This window comes from Bufo bufo, chromosome 9 (genome assembly GCF_905171765.1).
Source record: "Bufo bufo chromosome 9, aBufBuf1.1, whole genome shotgun sequence".
In the NCBI taxonomy this organism is placed as follows: Eukaryota; Metazoa; Chordata; class Amphibia; order Anura; family Bufonidae; genus Bufo; species Bufo bufo.
This window is the reverse complement of record NC_053397.1, coordinates 196,288,463-196,306,444: the sequence shown is the minus strand read 5'-3', so window position 1 is coordinate 196,306,444 and position 17,982 is coordinate 196,288,463. Positions and strand designations below refer to the sequence as shown.

The window sequence follows — 17,982 nt, the reverse complement described above, 5'->3', positions numbered from 1 at the left end:
TGCATGGCGGTTTTTATGCGCAAAATCCGTATCGTGTGCAGCCAACCTTCGTTTACAAAGACGAATGCTATTAACAGCTTACGCTGCGTTAACATCACAGTTTAGTTTTTCTGTTCTTCTGATCCGTCAAAATAACGGATCAACGGAATAACAGAATAATAAAAAAAAGGATCCTGTATATTAAGCCTCCGTTACGCTCAGTTATGCACATTTTGCATCCGTTACATTTTGCATTTTAGATGGAAAAAAACAACGGATCTCAGATGGAATTGGCTAAAATGGATGCAAAATGTGCATAACTGAGCAGAACGTATGCTTAAAATACGGGATCCGTTTTTTGTTTTCTGTTCTTCTAACAGATCAGAAAAACGGAAAATGAAACATTGATGTGAACCCAGCCTTAGGGATGGCAGCTGATGGACATCCAGGTGAAGGCTACATGCACACAAACGTATTTTGTTTCCGTGTCGGTTCCGTTTTTTTTTGCGGATAGGATGCGGGCCCATTCATTTCAATGGGTCCGCAAAAAATGCGGACAGCACACAGTGTGCTGTCCGCATCAGTGTGTCCGTTCTGTAGCCCCACAAAAAAAAGAGCATGTCCTATTCTTGTCCGTGTTAGGCATTGTTACAATGGATTCTCAAAAAAAAAAAAAAAACAACGGATGGCATACGGATGTCATCCTTTTTTTTTGCGGACCGCAAAACACATACGGTCGTGTGCATGTAGCCTAAATCCTTGCAAGTTATGCTCTTAAGGGTTTTATTCTATTGCAAATAAAGCTTATTGAAATCAGCGGTTACAAGCTTAAAACACACCCTGTATGTTACACAATGCAAAAAAAACAAGTGTGACCCGTCATCATTCATCAGCACCAGTTTAAAGGGAAACAATAAAAAATTTGTCACACATACCGCCATCTTCGGCAACAATGGGACAAAACCTATTTCTTTAGGACCAGTGCATGGCGTTCCTTGTGCTGTGGTGCTTGATATGTTAGCAGAACACTACGGTACACGTTAGAATAATCTAAGACCAAGCAGACCATTCACAATGGATTCCTGGGCGTGTATTTACACTGACTCCATAAAAGTAAAAGGTCACACTTGTAGAAATCTCTATGTGAATGTGGGCCAGCCTCACCCTACACTACAAGGTGCAGCCTACGGATAGACTGGTCAGACTGGTGCACGATCGCTTAATGTTCATGTATTCTATATTTGTATCCTCCAGTGACAGATTAGTGAACCCTATAATCTAAAGCCATCTGCACACAACCATATCCGTTTTTTTGCGGTCTGCAAATCGTGGATGTGTAAAACACGGATACCAGCCGCGGGCATCCCACATTTTTCCCTTCTGTAGGTCCCGCACTATGGACAAGAATAGGACATGTTCTATTGTTTTTATAAGGAGCTGCAGACAGGACATATGGATGCGGACAGCACATGGTGTGCTGTCGGCTTTTTTTGCGGCCCCATTGAAATGGGTTCGGCATCCCATCCGCAAAAACAAAAGCGGATCGCATGCGAAACAAAACTACAGTCATGTGCATGAGCCCTAACTTTCATGATACCATAGCTTCACTGAGGTCACAGAGAAGTAGGCAGAGGGCTACATCTGTACTGAAGGGGGACCAAGACTTTGGGTACATCAACACATACCTACGGCCGTTTTCAGGACCAAAATCTATGGGGCTATTCAACGGCCAGTGAATAGCGGCTGTCCTATTTTTGCCCGTTATCATGACTAGACGGAACCCATTGAAATCAATGAGCCATGAAAAATTGACAGTGTCATTTTTACATGGCCATTGTGAATATACCCTTAAGGAGGATCTGGCACCAAGCACACAGACTGGTAGCGGTGGTCTTGCAGTTTAAAATGATACCTTCCTCCTCACTGTTGGCGCCACAATTGTTGATAAAATCCTACTTTTATTCCTTTGCTGGCAGGCAATTTACAGCACCAGGAGGCGGACTTTTTCAGTACGGGCACCGCTATGCGACGCCTACCGACATCTAAACACCCCTTGATTGACAGCGCTAGCCCAAGTCGAAGATATACTCTAATGCTGTCAATCAAAGGGAGGGGGTGTGTTTAGATGTCGGTAGGCGTCGCATAGCGGTGAGGAGGAAGGTATCAATTTGCAGGATCACCCCTACCAGACTATGTGACTGGGTGCTCCGGATGAACATTCCAGACATTATGTTTAAATGAACCTTTAGGCCCCTTTCACACGAGCGAGTTTTCCGCGCGGGTGCCATGCGTGAAGTGAACGCATAGCACCCGCACTGATTCCTGGCCCATTCATTTCAATGGGGCTGTGTACATGAGCATTTTTTTTTTTAAACGCATCAGTTCTGCATTGTGTGAGAATCGCAGCCTGTTCTATATTCTGCGTTTTTCACGCAGCCCTGGCCCCAAAGAAGTGAATGGGGCTTCAGTGAAAACGCATTGAATCCGTATGTCACCTGGATGTAGTCGGGGTGCAATGGGTTTTTCACTGATGGTTGCTAGGAGATGTTGTTTGTAAACCTTCAGTTTTTTTTCCTGCGCGTGAAAAACCCTTTGAAACGCATTGCAACCGCGTGGAAAAACTGAACAACTGAAGGCAATCGCAGACAAAACCGACTGAACTTGCTTGCAAAATGGTGCCAGTTTCACTGAACGCACCGTGAACGCATCCGGACCTAATCCGTCACGGAAAGAGGCCTTAGTGTAGATGAAAAAAACGTGGGAATTGGGATGACATAGTTTTAGATAAAGATATCCACAGAAGAGCATGGCACTTATCAGTTACAGGGGTTTTACGAGATTTTATTACTGTATCTGATCGGTGAGGGTCTGACACCGGGACCCCTGCTGTCGGTAAGCTGTTTGAGAAAGTACAGGCACACACAGTAGTGCTGCCGCCATCTCCAGCTTTCCGTAGGCCAGTGACTTCACATTCATCTGTCAATTGTCCTAGGAACAGCTCCGCCCCATAGAAATAAATGGACCTGAGCTGCAATACCAAGTACCACCACTATACAATGCACGGCGCTGTGCTTGGTCAGCAGAGAGAAGGCAGGGTGTCAGACCCCCACTGATCAGATACTGATTACCTATCCTGAAGATAGTTCATCAGTATTAAAATCTCGGAAAACACTTAAGTTAAAGAGCCAGGACAGGAAAAAAAAAAAAAAAAGGAGGTCCATAAAACCATAAGCCTGTTTAAAAAAAAAAAAAAAAATATTACAAATTGCTAGCCTATTCTTAGGATAGGCTATCAATATCAGACTGGTGGTGGTGGGGGGGGGGGACAAACTCTCAGCACCCCCGTCGATTAGTTGTTTGAAGGGGCCGCTTCACTCACCGTTTACCAAGCACAGCTCCGTCCATTTGGTAGCCACTGTGCCTGGTGTCACCATGTACTATAGCTTGGACTAAGCTACAAAATAGTGGTGTGGCCCCCAGCCTTTCTGCTGCCTGAGGCGAAAACTGAAACGGCGCCCCCCCCCCCCCCCCCCTTGCCAATTTCTTAACCTAAAATTATTTTATGACCATAATTAATAATTCTTAATTTAATTATTACCGCCCGACACACCTTTGCCACAACGAAAGCGCTCATTGCCCATGGCCCTTCTGCTGCCCCCCTCTAGCCCCTACCTGGTGCTGCCTGAGGCGATCGCCTCACCTGGCCTCATTGGTGGTGCACCCCTGGTGGCCCCTCCAAACAGCTGATCTGCGGTGGAGCAGAGAGCCAGACCCTCACAGATTAATAACAAACGAGATGCCCATGCGTCAGGAAACAACAGGCTTTTCTTCTTCTGTTGGAAGCATACATGGGCACTCGGCTGATGGTATCTATGATCCAATATGTTTATTCCTTGTCAATATCAGAAGCCCCGGAAACAGTGACGAGAGGCGTGTGTAAATACACACAATGCGTGTGCGCAGCAAGTGTGAAAACTCGGAACCTTGTTTGTATAGAAAACAGAAGCGGATTGTTTATTCTACAGAGGAGGCATGCCCGAAACCAATGGAGGTCACGTATCAGGAGTCTTTCATACACCTGGTGCATCGAGAAGCCTCGTACATTTATCACAAGCTGCAGTCTTCATGGATGATCTGGTCTGTCTACCTGTACCCCTTAGGCTTCATGCACATGGCTAGATCAGTTTTTTTGCAGTCTGCAAATCGTGGATCCGCAAAACACGGACCCCGGCCGGGTGCATGCTGCTGCCATTTTCTTTTTAACTTCAATAAAAAAGTCCCATCCCGCAAAACGGACAAGAATAGGACAAGTTCTATCTTTTTATTGTGGGCCATGGAAAAGGACAGACGGACATGGACAGCAGATGCCGTTTGTTCTCTACATCTTTTGCGGCCCCATTGAAATGAATGGGTCTGAATCCGACTCGCAAAAAATGCAGTCCAAACATACGGCTGTGTGCATGAGGCCTTATACTGATGCATACTGCCGTAATGCTGATATGTATATTATAACATTGGGACGGCCTATAGAAGAAAGAAATTGGCACAATGCAGCAAAATAAGGTGCGTGTTACAAGTGCAATATTTTCTGATATACAAAAGCTCCGTGAATATCATTTCGGGGGTCAACAGCAGGGGCATGCTGTATGGAAGGCAGCGTGTGTCCTACAGGACTGCGAGGGAAGAAAAAAGGATCACCTGATGCAAAATAGCTGGGTGCTGGGGTTGGCTGATCTATCGGAGACAATCAGCAGAGGTGTGGCACCCTATATACCAATGCACTATTAGCGGTTTCTATTCCAAAACCGTTCCTGAACCTGAGAATGGATGGGGGGTATGGACGTGCTACAGCGTACGGTAGAGCTATGCAGAACTAAACACACTGAAAGCTCTGGCAGAATGTTCCTCCTGTACAGCCAAGCAGAGACACCTGCACAGACTGCTCATAGCCGAGGCAGGCGACAGACACAAGACGAGGCAGCAGGGACTTACCTTTACCGTCCAGTCACACTGCCTGATAGGACATCAAGACCAGAATGAAGAGGAGAACTTCGGAGGAGATCAGGGCTGGACGCAGGGAGGCGGCTGCTGCCTCTGTTACTTCCTCCTGGTGGTAATGATAATCTGCTGCTACTGATCACAGAGGAGCCCGGGGCAGCCAGCCGTGAGGACACAGGAGGTGACCACTGTCTACAATAATGTAGGATCCCGCATCAACATCCCCTGCAATTCTCTAATAATCTCTAAAAAGCTGCTAGATGGTCCTGCCAGAGTTTGAGGAACTAGAGGTCTCAGGAAGGCATCCATTCTGACGTAGCATGATCAGTCTGGAAAACATGCTCTGGCTGCATTTCAAGGACTGAACACTGCGCCTCTGACCTGAGCTCACAGCATCATAATGATTTATAATGCTGGGAGTTCCTGCCTGATCGCAGGTCTACTGCACTGTGCTCACATAATGCCGTCACTACAGTACAGTAGACCTGTGGTCAGGCAGAAAACTCACAGCATCATAAGTCATTAGGACGCTGTGAGCTCAGGTCAGGGCAGCAAGGTTTGGTCCGGGAAATGTGACAGCTGCACGGATTGCGTTTTCCGGACCAAACGCACTTGTGTGAAAGAGGCCTTATTTTATTTTTTTAACTGATGGAAACAAGACAGATCCAATTGATGTTAAAGGGGAATATCCACAAGTAAGTTAATTGACAAACCAGGTACAATGCCTCGTAGGGCTAGCTCAGCTGAATGTAATAATACCTTTCTCTTAGCGATCTGGTGCTTTATTCTGGAGAAAATGTACTTTTACTACATATGCAAATTGGCAGTTAAGTGCACTGAGGGCGGGCCCAAGCCATTCTGTGCATCCTTGCTCCTACTGCTTCCTCTGGCAGCCCCTCTCTCTCCTTGATTGGCAGGACCAGACGATATGCCCATGCAGTAACCTGGCCCTGTCAATCAAGAAGAAGAGGAAGAGGCTGGCAGAGGAAGCAGATGGAGCAAGGTTGCACAGAGTGGCTTGGGTTAGCCCTCTGTGCACTCAACCATAGGGTATTTCGTTTTTTTTAAAGTTTTTTTTTTTGGGGGCCTACACTAGAGGTAAACCTCAATCACACAAGAGTGAGTACTGCACCACAGCGTCACCACAACAAGCAAAAACTATAGTTTGTTAGTGTTTTTTTTTGCTAAGTTCAGATGAGAGATGAGCGAACTTCTGTTTTAAGTTCGGCGTCTAAAGTTCGGCTTCCGGTTAGCGGAGGATCCCGATATGGATTCCGAATTCCGTTGTGGTCCGTGGTAGCGGAATCATTCCGGTTAGCGGAGGATCCCGATATGGATTCCGAATTCCGTTGTGGTCCGTGGTAGCGGAATCAATAATGGTCATTATTGATTCCGCTACCACGGACCACAACGGAATTCGGAATCCATATCGGGATCCTCCGCTAACCGGAAGCCGAACTTTAGACGCCGAACTTAAAACAGAAGTTCGCTCATCTCTAGACGCTAACCGTCAAATCTGTGGCAGATCCACAATGAATCCTTGGCAAAGGCCTCCAAGATTCGGTCAGGTCCCTTTCAACCCAAAATTTGCAAGTGTATGCTTTTGGTCAAAAAAGTAAAAAAGTATAATTTGCAAAAAAAAAACATGCAAACATATAGCATAAGTTTGACAAAAAAACTATAGAAAAGACATATAATATCCCCGATCTTTCTTTGTGTATGTCTGTTTTTTTTTTAATATTTAATTATTATTTTTTTTTACTGTGGGGGTTTTAGGTATATAAATTATGGGCTTATTTAATGCATGTATGTTAAAGCTATAAAAAAAAAAATAATAATTTTAAATGTTTGACAAAAGTATATTCTCTTCTTTTTAATGTTTTTGAACATTTAAGAAGTTTTCCCACAGACATGTTTAGAGAAAAAGGTATGATACTCTATTAATATGTTCAATACGGAAAAAGAAAATTCAAAAAGAGTACTAAAAAACATGGCGTGGAGGAGGACATCGGAAGTCCAACGGCCAAACAAGTGCATGTGTGCCTATAATAATAGTTATAATAAGAGAACACGTGTCACGTGAGAGTACCGGGGCAGTGCGTCACGCATGCAGATGGCGATAACTCCGGGCCAGAAGAAATCCTTCAGTGCTGCAGAGGGATAGTGCATGCGCTGTACTCTTATTTCTGGTCATTGCGAGTCGTGCGTACACTGTTTATGGCTGATCCTGTGGACTTACATCTTCAAAACCAACCATTAATTGTCATTGATTCCATATATGCAGCAAGCCCACGGATTCTGTGATTCTACAGCAGGCATGCTCAACCTGCGGCCCTCCAGCTGTTGCAAACCTACATCTCCCAGCATGCCCGAACAGCCTACAGCTATCAGCCTACAGCAGGGCATGGTGGGAGTTGTAGTTGTACAACAGCTGGAGGGCCGCAGGTTGAGCATGCCCGTTCTACAGTATGGATGAGTAGGTGTAAATAAGCACATAAAGGCAAACAAAACATTTAAAACAGCGAATGTGGTTAAAAAAAAAAAAAAAAAAAAAAAGCTAGGCTCACTTCACGGATGCCCCCTACCACTCTTTACTTCCTGGTCCAGCAATGACGCATTGACACAGGACCATGTGACTGCTGCAGCCAATCACCAGTTACATGATGTCAACACGCTATTGCTGGATCGGGATGCATAGAGCGGTGGGGGCCGGACAGCAGTTGCAGATGTATGAGGTGTACATTTTTTTATATTTTTGAACTCTTAGCATTTTGAACCTTTTTTTTTCATCCACAAAACCCTTGTAATTGACACAAAAATGTCAGATGTCTCACCCCATCACTTTTTACGACATCTACAACATTATAAGTGTCATAAAAAAGTGGATGATGGATCAGTCACTTATTTTAAAAAAAGTTGCCAGTTTTTCCGTCCAGATGAACTACATCAGGTACAACGTGCCTTGGTAAGTATCTACACTATAATAAAATGGTAGCGTACTACTTGGCGGTACTCAGTAAGTGTCTAATGGTGTCTCTACAGTTGTGGCTCTGATGAGGGCAAATATATTTTAATTTTTTAGTTATTTTAGCATACTCCTGAGCGCTATTTCATACTTCTCAACACTGCACGTGGTAAATTAGGTAAAAACTAGACCTCACTAGTGCCAGGTATGCCCCAAACGATGCGTGACTGCCCATATGTGGGCCAGGTCTACACAAGCCCCACCCATTTTCGACCCGAGACAGCCCAAACTTGCAATAATTAGGGGCAGTCTCTGCAAATTCGGGTCCGTTGTGAACTATGCTATTTTCTAAAAGTAAGTTGAGATTAAAAGAAATGTATTGTATACATACAAAGGTATAGCTATCATATATAGCATTAGAAGTCATCAAGCTCTGTGAGTAAGGTCAGGTGCCTTTATGGGGAAGAGATTTATCAAAACTGGTGTAAAGGAGAACTGGCTTAATTGCCCATAGTAACCAGTCAGATTCCACCTTTCATTTTTCAGAGCTCCTTTGGAAAATAAAAGGTGGAATCTGATTGGTTGCTATTGGCAACAAAGCCAGTTTTGTTAAATGTCCTCCATGAAGTCTAGGAAGTTTTATGGCCTTCGTACATCCATTACACGTTATATACATGTCTTCACGCTATAGCTGCTATATTACCATTAAAATAAAGAGAGGAGATTTCTCTCATACCAAAATAACTTTATTAACGCTAATTATATTTACAGAATTGAATAGAACTAAATCACGTGGAGGCGCAATCCGTCGCCGGGTCTCCTTCCATAACAAAAAGACCTGATCTCGCACATGCGATCAGTCGGACGGCAAGTCAAATAGCGTAGAAAGGGGACATCTGGCTTACAAACACAAACTGAAAGAAAGGGGACAATGGGGGAGATTTATTAAAACTGTTGTGAAGGAAAAATGGCTCAGTTGCCCATAGCAACCAATCAGATTCCACCTTTCTTTTTCCAAAGGAGCTGTGAAAAATGAAAGGTGGAATCCAATTGGTTGCTATGGGCAACTGAGCCAATTTTCTTTTGCACCAGTTTTGATAAATCTCTCTTATTCCTCTCTCTTATACATAGTACAGCCATTCTGTGTCCTGACCCAATATTCCAAGTGAAAATAGTGGGGATACTGCTTCATGCCACAAGATGGCTGCCACGGCTGTATCTAGGTGCCAGCTGCACCTTCATGAGGTACTTCAGAGATAAAGATTTGCTTTCATTTCACACGGGGGACAATTTTATGTTTCAAATACCCTGTAAAAATGAAAAGTCACTTCTGGTTGCCATAGGCAACAATGGCCTATGACAGAATGGAAAATTTAGGTGGTCACCAGAACGGTTGCTATGGGCAACTCCTCCATTTCTCCTTTGACTCGGGTTTTATACCTATGTCCTCTGTCCACAGAGCTCATAACCCTCCGGCTACTCTTAAATTACTTCTGTAAAACAATGGGGGCTCTGTACTCGGGGGACTACACATTTAACTGCTGTCATTTTACCACTGCTCTAATTATGCTCAGGCCAAGTTAATTAAAGGGCTGACTGGAGCGTGACATCCGTTAAATCTACCAGAGTAAATGAAATAAAACAATCAGACATGTCCGCCAAGGATGGCGTGCCGCAAGAGTACTGCATCACGCAATGGAAACCTGACAGACCGCAATGGACCCCATAACCAGTCAGTGGGGGACCGCTGGGCACCATTTGGATCAGGAACATGTGAACATGGCCTATATGGGCTGACATACCAGTCTTTCCTTTATACTTTTCTTCCATTTAGGATCCACTGTTGGTTTTGGCTTAAAGGAAATGAATGCTGGGTCTTAAAGGGATTCTGTCTCCCAATACCTTAAAATGAAGGAACTGTTAGATGTGCCCTGGTCCCTTGAGTAAAACGCTCTTTCTCCCATCCAAATTGTTGGCTGCATTCCGGAGAAATTCTTCTTTATGCAGATTTACAACTCGGGGCAATGAGGGTGTCATTGATGCACTGTAAGCCACGTTCCTTACTCCTGGCCACCCCGCCCCAGGGGTGCACCTCCAATGAGGCCAGGTGAGGTGACTGCCTCAGGCGGCAAAACCTGGAGACAAGTGGGGGCGGAAGCAGGGCCATGGGAAATGAGCGCTTCCGTTGTGGAAGTGCTCATCTCTGTATAGTCAACTGCATCACAGTTTGCCCTTAACAGTAGGGCTGGAGGGGGCGCCGTTACAATTTTGCCTCAGGCAGCAGAAAGGCTAGGTGCCCCCTTACAGTGATAGGGTCAGGCAGTGATGTAGTCTTGCCTAGTCCTGTGTTACTGCAGGTGTGCTACTGCTTCAGCAATCGGTGCACGCACAGTACAGCCCTGCAGCTGTACTGAGCGTTTACCCAATTGACAGCGCACGCGGAGCAACACACGGCCAGGCGAGACTATGTACATCACTGCCTGGCCCGGTCACTCAAAGCTGGGGGTGGGGACGGGCGGCCAGAAGTAAGAAGCGTGGCTTACAGTGCAATGAGGTGCAACAATGACGCCCTTGTTGCACCAAGCTATAAATTTGCATATAATAAAAAGCTGAATTTCTCCGAAATGTGGCCAACAATCTGGAGCGTTTTACTCAAGGGAGCAGCACACATCTAACAGTTCATCTGGATTCATAAAAAGCTATGTGGTGACAGAATCCCTTGGACTCATTGGTTCTTCTCCATAACATCCTCGATATCCGCGTCCACGACTATGACCACTGTTCTGCAAAACAACTATGACTGTCGGCCTCCCTTTGCAAATCCTACTCATTCCTCCGACATTCCTCCCGTGCTGCAGCTCTACCCTGGAATCCTCTTCCCTGCTCCATTAATCTTTATAACATAACCTGCAAACACCTCCAACTACTACTCCAGTCCTCTGCCCACCCTCTATTAAGTTTATCCTGAGCTTGCACAGATCACACCCGGGCGTCCGTCTCTTTTATCTCTAAGGTGCTGGGCCCTTCCTCATTGCTTCAGAACACATGGTGTATTCCCCGACTGTGAAGAGCAGTGGAATACGTCAGCACTATATAGAGACTAATGAAGGCATTTCACTACTTGTAGTCCCGTATTCAGTCCCATAATCATGTGCATAGTCTGCTCCACTCAAGCGGCTGGCTAATATTACAATCTGTGAATTGCCAAGTGAATGGCTGCAAAACCTTATGAAAATAAAACTGAACAGAGATGTACATCAATGCTCGGGGATAATGTTAAAAAAACAAAGGGAAAAAAACAGCGCTGTTGCCCATAGCAACCATTATTATATCTTCTCATCATCTCTTACCAAAATGGAATCTTACCAGTTGCTATGAGAAGCATTACTGTTAGGTTATTCTGCCGGTTTACAGTAGATGGTTAATGTCATTACAACAAACAGCATAAATGAAGAGTAAAAGAGAATATAAAAAATGCCTCTTTCTCCCTCTGCCTCATCCCCCTATAGTCTTCCATAGGCAGCATTTCATGTGATCCTTCAGGGAGCTCAGTCCCGCCATGTTCCTACAGACGGACTTTGCAGAGAATGTTAGTTTAGGAGGGGGAGAGGGGAGAAAGAGGCATTTTTCTCTGATAATATATCTAATATTCACTTGTGCTATGTGTATATATTACGCTCATGAGATGTGAGGGGAAACTCGTGATAATGGGTGAGATGGCAATTAGACTATAAGATTACAAGCTTTAAAGGGGTTGTCCAGGATTAGAAAAACATTGCTTCTGTCTTCCAAAAACACCACCACCCCCTTTCCACAGGTTATGTGTGGTATTGTAGCTGGGCTCTATTGGAGTCAATGGGGCAGAGCTGCAATACCACACAAAACCTGTGGACAGGGGTGGTGCTGGTTTTGGAAGATAGAAGCCATGTTCTTGTAATCCCGGAAAACCCCTTTAATTACATAACAGTCCAAGTATATTTTGCAGTAGCTGAGGGTTTCATGATGTAGCACTGAAATCTGTTTTACAGGGTGTCGGCATGTAATGTGCAATGTCACATTTGCAATATACAGAATACAATGCAAAAGGTAACAAGGCGCCCAAATAATTCTTACCTTGTATCTCTCGATTGGATCCTCTTGTTGTAACTGGCTCTCTCTCATTGCCAGGTACTCCTTTTCATATTTCTTAAGCTTTTTTGTAGGCACCTAAAAAACACAAAACAGAATGCTCATTAGGGCCTGCAATGTTCCAAATGTACCACTAGGTGTCATACAAGTACAAGCCAAGACCCTTGCAGTTTCTGAAATTGCCACCAGATGGCATAAAATACCACTCTTTGGCTGGCACACCTGCCAGATTAGCCATAGCAAGTGCAAAAAAAAAACAGAACTGTTGTGGCCACATTGCAGTTTATTATCCCACTGTGTTGTCATTGCAACAACCTTATACGCCCTCCATGAAATATATATCAGGAGCGTCAGAGGAATGGTGGAATTACACGATTTACTAGCCTATAAATGCCGGCATCAAAAGCACCGCAACCTCATGTTTTCAGACAAACATAGTAAATTCAGTACTAGTACCCCTGACTCACAGCTTCCTTTCATATGACCTCCCTAGGTTCCCACAGAAAAGTCTTGTCATTTGCTCCTACAAATGTGTCATATTCACACACTATATATATATATATATATATATATATATATATATATATATACACACACACATATATATATATATATATATATATATATATATATATATATATATATATATACACACACACACACACACACCCACACATATATGAAATTCCCACATGCCCTTTGTACTATATCCTCACCCTGACAACTCATAAAATATAGAACGCCTTTAGTGCATAGCTGTTGCATATGTTATGTCCACTTATGGACTGCAAAATGGGTTCCATCTGAAAAGGTTTCTTCCAAAAACAGCGCCACAACTGTTCATGGGTCGTATCCGTTATTGCCGCTCCATTGAAGTGAATACGACTGATCTGCAATACCAGACATAACCTGCAGACAGGTGTGGTGCTGTTTTGGGGGGAAAAAACAGCCATGTGTTTCTGATCCAGGACCCGATTCCTAGGTTTCCATTATGAATCAGGGGTCAGGACTGGTGTTGAGCGAACTTGTGTTTTAAGTTCGATGTCCAAAGTTCGGGTTATTGAAGAATTCTGTTATGGATTCCGCTACCACGGACGATAACAGAATTCGGAATCCATAACAGGATTCTTCGATAACCCGAACCTTGGACGCCGAACTTAAAACAAAACTTTGCTCAACACTAGTCAGGACATGTTGGGAGCTGGAGAGCCCCAGGTTGGACACCACTGCCCTGCGGTTCCTACGCTCCTGCCCGTCTGGTATACACAGGGGAATCAACCTCTTCCACCTAATAGCCCAAATTCCACTGTTAGGATTTGCATTAAATGATTTTCTTGCCGCAAATCCCAAAATCGCTTCAACCTCAGACTTAACAATAGGCCGCTGTCAGACGCCCACCTAATCTGAAGCTGAGCTCTAATTAACTAAACCGAAGCCAGGGCGTCCATTCACGGAGAGTCTTGTGACAGGTGGCAAATTCCTGCTTAATGAAAGGATAAAATAATGTATTAATAAGCGCTAGAGCGTCTGCACTGTTAGCGGAGCGTCCAAGTGGCGGCGGCGATAAACCTCACAGTAGGCGGATTAATAATGGGGCTCAGGTAATGGAAAACATCATACGTTTCTATATTCATGGAGGACAACTGACTGTGGGTTTCTTAAAGGGGTTGTTCACCCCCTCGGGGGCCTTGCTGGTCTTTGATAAATGACACCCCCCCCCCCCCCCCCCCACAGGTGCGTTCAGATGTCCGTTTTTCCCCGCGCACCATTGGGAAGGGTCAATGAAAAACCACCGGCACACAACCTGAATTCGGACCTTTGTGGATACAAGGTGGATATGGACCTGTGAATAAGCCCTAAAGCCTCTTTCACACGAACGTTATGGATTCTTTCCAGGTCTGTTCAGGAAAAAACTGATGGTTTTGCACGCAAGTTAAGTCAGTTTTGTCTGTGATTGTGTTCAGTGTTTCAGTTTTTTCTGCACAGGTGCAATCAGTTTTTGATTCGTTTTTCACGCGCGTGGAAAAAACCCCCATGAAAAATAACAATCTACATCTCCTAGCAACCATCAGTGTAAAACGCATTGCATCCGGATGCAATCCGTTTTTCACTGAAGCCCCATTCACCTCGATGGAACCAGAGCTGTGTGAAAAAGACAAAATATAGAACATGGGTCCGTGAAAAAACAGGGAGGCACACAAGATTGTCATCCGCGTCTGTTTTTTTTCCCTATCATTTGCAAGGCAAACTTGACTTAGATTTTTTTCCACTTTCCTTCATGTCTGGTGATCCTCCGAAAATCAAGGAAGACACACAAAAACGGAAACGGATCACGGAACAACGGAACCCCGTTTTGCGGACCGTGAAAAAATACCCAGAAAGGGAAATATGGAGGCACAGTCCTCTATCTACAAAACAGCTAGATGGCGCTATACTAATGTTTTTAAATAGAGATCCCGCAGATCTTCCAGCATGTCCTGACCACTGCAGACCTACCCCTGGCCACCATATTGCTTTCTCTCGGCCGGTTGTGATGCACCAATCCCATCGCTGCAGTGAGCGCACCCTCCATAGGGCACCACAGCATATTTAATAACACTTTCATCTTTTGCTTATGACATAATTGAAGTTTCGGGTCCTATTGTGCACAGCACCGCAGGTATTCCTCCCCCGCTGAAGCCCCCCGGGTCTGAAATGCAGGCACTTCCAGGCTTTGCACTGTTGGCTTTGCCCCAGATCCATGATGGTGGTCTGACCTAGATTCCAGCGAGAGCAGAAAGGAATCCTTGTTCATTCCCCTGTCACTGGAGCCGGTACACCCCGCTCAGCCGGCATCACGGCGACCAGGCATCCTATGGCCGGATCCAGGCGGAGAAAGTTCTGATAAAGTCACTGCAACTTTTACTTAATTATTTTTATTTTTTTTACAAAAACGGGTAAATTGTTTTACAGGTAATTTAATAAAAATGTCCCTTTAAAAAGAAAATTTACATAATCGTCTATTGGAAAATAAGCAAGACATCCACTATGAATTGTACCAGATCCCACTACCAAGGGCAGGTACCAAAATGGGCAACTGCTCAAAATGCTTCCCTCACTGGACAGCCCTTCGAGGGTAGGTCCAGATTTTATCTGTGCAGGCTAATCTGCTGGGAAATACAGTAACAGGAGAGGATACAGATCTCATCTGCGGACATTTCCTCTACAGATACTGACCTGCGGTGGGGATTTAAAAATCTCCAGACGTCATTGTTACAGCAGGGGTCAGATCTCCAGGGAATCTGCAGTAAATCTGCATAGAACGCATCCATGGCGGACATGCAGCAGAAAAATCTACGGCGTGCGGAATTACCTCTAGGGAAACTCTGCAGCTGATCTGACATCAAAATGTGCACCAGGTGCAGAAAGGCTGCGAGTCTGCAGCAGATTTCACTCTCTGCATTGCAAAGGGCAAAATCTGCAAAATAATTTGACACGCTAAGGCTACTTTCACACTGCCGTTTCTGGGTCCGCCTGTGAGATCCGTTTCAAGGCTCTCACAAGTGGCCCCAAACGGATCAGTTTAGCCCCAATGCATTCTGAATGGATGCGGATCCGTTCAGAATGCATCAGTTTGGCTCCGTTCCGCCTCCATTCCGCTCTGGAGGCGGACACCAAAACGCTGCTTGCAAACGGATCCGTCCTGACTTACAATGTAAGTCAATGGGGACGGATCCGTCTACATTGACACAAATATGGTGCAATTGTAAACGGATCCGTCCCCCATTGACTTTCAATGTAAGTCAGGACGGATCCGTTTGACTTACACTTAGATTTTTTTTTTGACTAAGTGTATGCAGACGGATCCGTACTGAACAGATACCAGCGTTTGCATTTATAGGTGCGGATCCGTCTGTGCAGATACCAGACGGATCCGCAACTAACGCAGGTGTGAAAGTAGCCTTAAGTTAGGCCTCACGCACAAGACGGTTGTGTGTTTTGGGGTCCGCAAATTGCGGATCTGCAAAACACGGATGGCTACAACCATTAATATAACTGCCTATTTTTGTCCGCAAAACGGACAAGAAAAGGACAGGTTATATACTGCGGCTCGGATGCGGGGCAAAACAACGGTCGTGTGCATGAGGCCTTATGTGTGGATTTTCTTGTGGTACAGCACAGTGTGGCACAGTATGTGTGCCCGTACCCTAGGTGTAAAGACAACCCAACGATGGTGGCAGGTCCGGCCTCTCTAACTGCAGCAATCAGCCTCTATCAGCAGGCAAGGTTGTGTGCGGCTGCTGTAAGGGAAGGAAGCAAAAAAGGACACCCATTCAAATGAACAGGCGACCAAGAGGACCTATGACTTCTCCTGACTGGTCTGCATATCTGCTTGAATTCTGCCATGTAATAACAATTCTGTTGCATAATTCTTTATGCCATTCCTCTATTATTCCTACTATAAGTTTATGAATGAATTGCCAGCAGTCTGCAATAAAGGTCCAGCTGGGAGTTACCAGCTGGGGGTGTGTCCCTGCACAGTCTGGCACTGGCAGCACTGAATAGATAGTTTCAGCCTGTGCAGGGGACGCACCCTCCAACTGGTAACACTCAGCTGGAACTTTGCAAACTACTAGGAATTAATTCATAAACTTCTATTAGGAATAACAGATGAATGGCACAACACAGAGTCATAAGAAGGGATGATCCGCAACTGTTGTTGAGAAATTCAAGTAGTCACTGAAACAGTCATGGCAGGGGAGGCGACAGGTCCCCCTTAAAGGGAGTCTGTCCCCAGCGACCTCCCCCTCACACATAGCTGTGGTTCACCCTTTTATCTTTTGTTGATCCGAGGCTCTGTTCCCGAGTTAGAATACTTTTTCCTAACACGCCAAATAAGGCCTTTGGTGCAATGAGGGTGTCATCATTGCTCTTCGTGCACCCAAGTTCCGCTCCTTTCTGTGACCAGTCCCTCCCTCCCTGCTTTGATTGACAAGGCCAGGCAGCGGTGTAAAGCAGTGAGGGAGGGGTTAGCAACAGAAAGGAGTGGAGCTTAGTGCAACAAGAGCAACGGTGACTCCCTCATTGCACCAAAGGCCGAATTTGCATATTTAGAAAAAAAGTATCAGAACTCAGGAACAGAGCCTTGGACCAACAAAAGAAAATTACTGTTTTAAATCAGGAGAACACCAGCCATGAGTCTACGCTAACAGCTGGATAGGTGGTCGCTGGTGACAGATCCTCTTTAAAGGGGTTCTCTGGGCTTTTAATATTGATGACCTATCCTCAGGAAAGCTCATCAATATCAGATCGGCGGGGGTCCGACACCCAGCACCTTCGTGATCAGCTGTATAAAAAGACGGCGCGCGCGCAGTGTGCATGTGCCGTCTCCCTTCTGTCTTCCTGCTCGCTGCTGCTATGTCTATGGTGAGCAAGTAGAGACAGGAGACGGCACGTGCGCACTGCGCACGCCTTCCCTTCAAACAGCTGATTGGCGGGGGCTGCCGGGTTTCGGACCCTCACCGATTAGATATTGTTGATCATCAATATTTAAAGCCCCTTTAAGCGGCCCACTGTTGGGGCTCATGTGCACTTATGGTGCTCACTGCAAACAGGATGAATTACAGGAATGTTTTAACAAAAAGGAGGCAAGAATAATGATAAAACCACATTTCCGCGGAGTTCTCCTTTAGCACAGAGCTATCAGGACTTCTCCACCGTGACAGCTCTTCCTGCATCACTTAATCCTGAAATAACACAAGAAGGTTTCTAATATTACTGTAGGTTATGTTCTGGCCATGTCACGTTCAGCGCTGTCATTCTAGAGAGGGCTTTGGGGAGGATTTGTGTTTTTTGCAGCTTCCTAGCAACAGAACCCTGCAGATCTCTGCTAAACTGGCGGCTCACCGGCCGAAATCAAAAGCCTAGGAGAG

The 17,982-nt window shown here is 45.2% G+C and overlaps 1 protein-coding gene across 4 annotated transcripts in view; it reads right to left on the bottom strand.

Annotated features, from left to right (window-relative positions):
- Positions 1-17,982, bottom strand: part of RABGAP1L (RAB GTPase activating protein 1 like) — a 328,801-nt gene that overhangs the window by 8,263 nt on the left and 302,556 nt on the right. For 3 of the 4 annotated variants that reach the window (XM_040406733.1, XM_040406738.1, XM_040406734.1), the window contains one exon: positions 12,056-12,148. In XM_040406733.1, the coding sequence (XP_040262667.1) occupies positions 12,056-12,148 (93 nt within the window). Of the gene's footprint in view, positions 1-8,597; positions 8,857-12,055; positions 12,149-17,982 lie in introns of those variants that run through there. The other variant, XM_040406737.1, reaches the window with a different exon arrangement.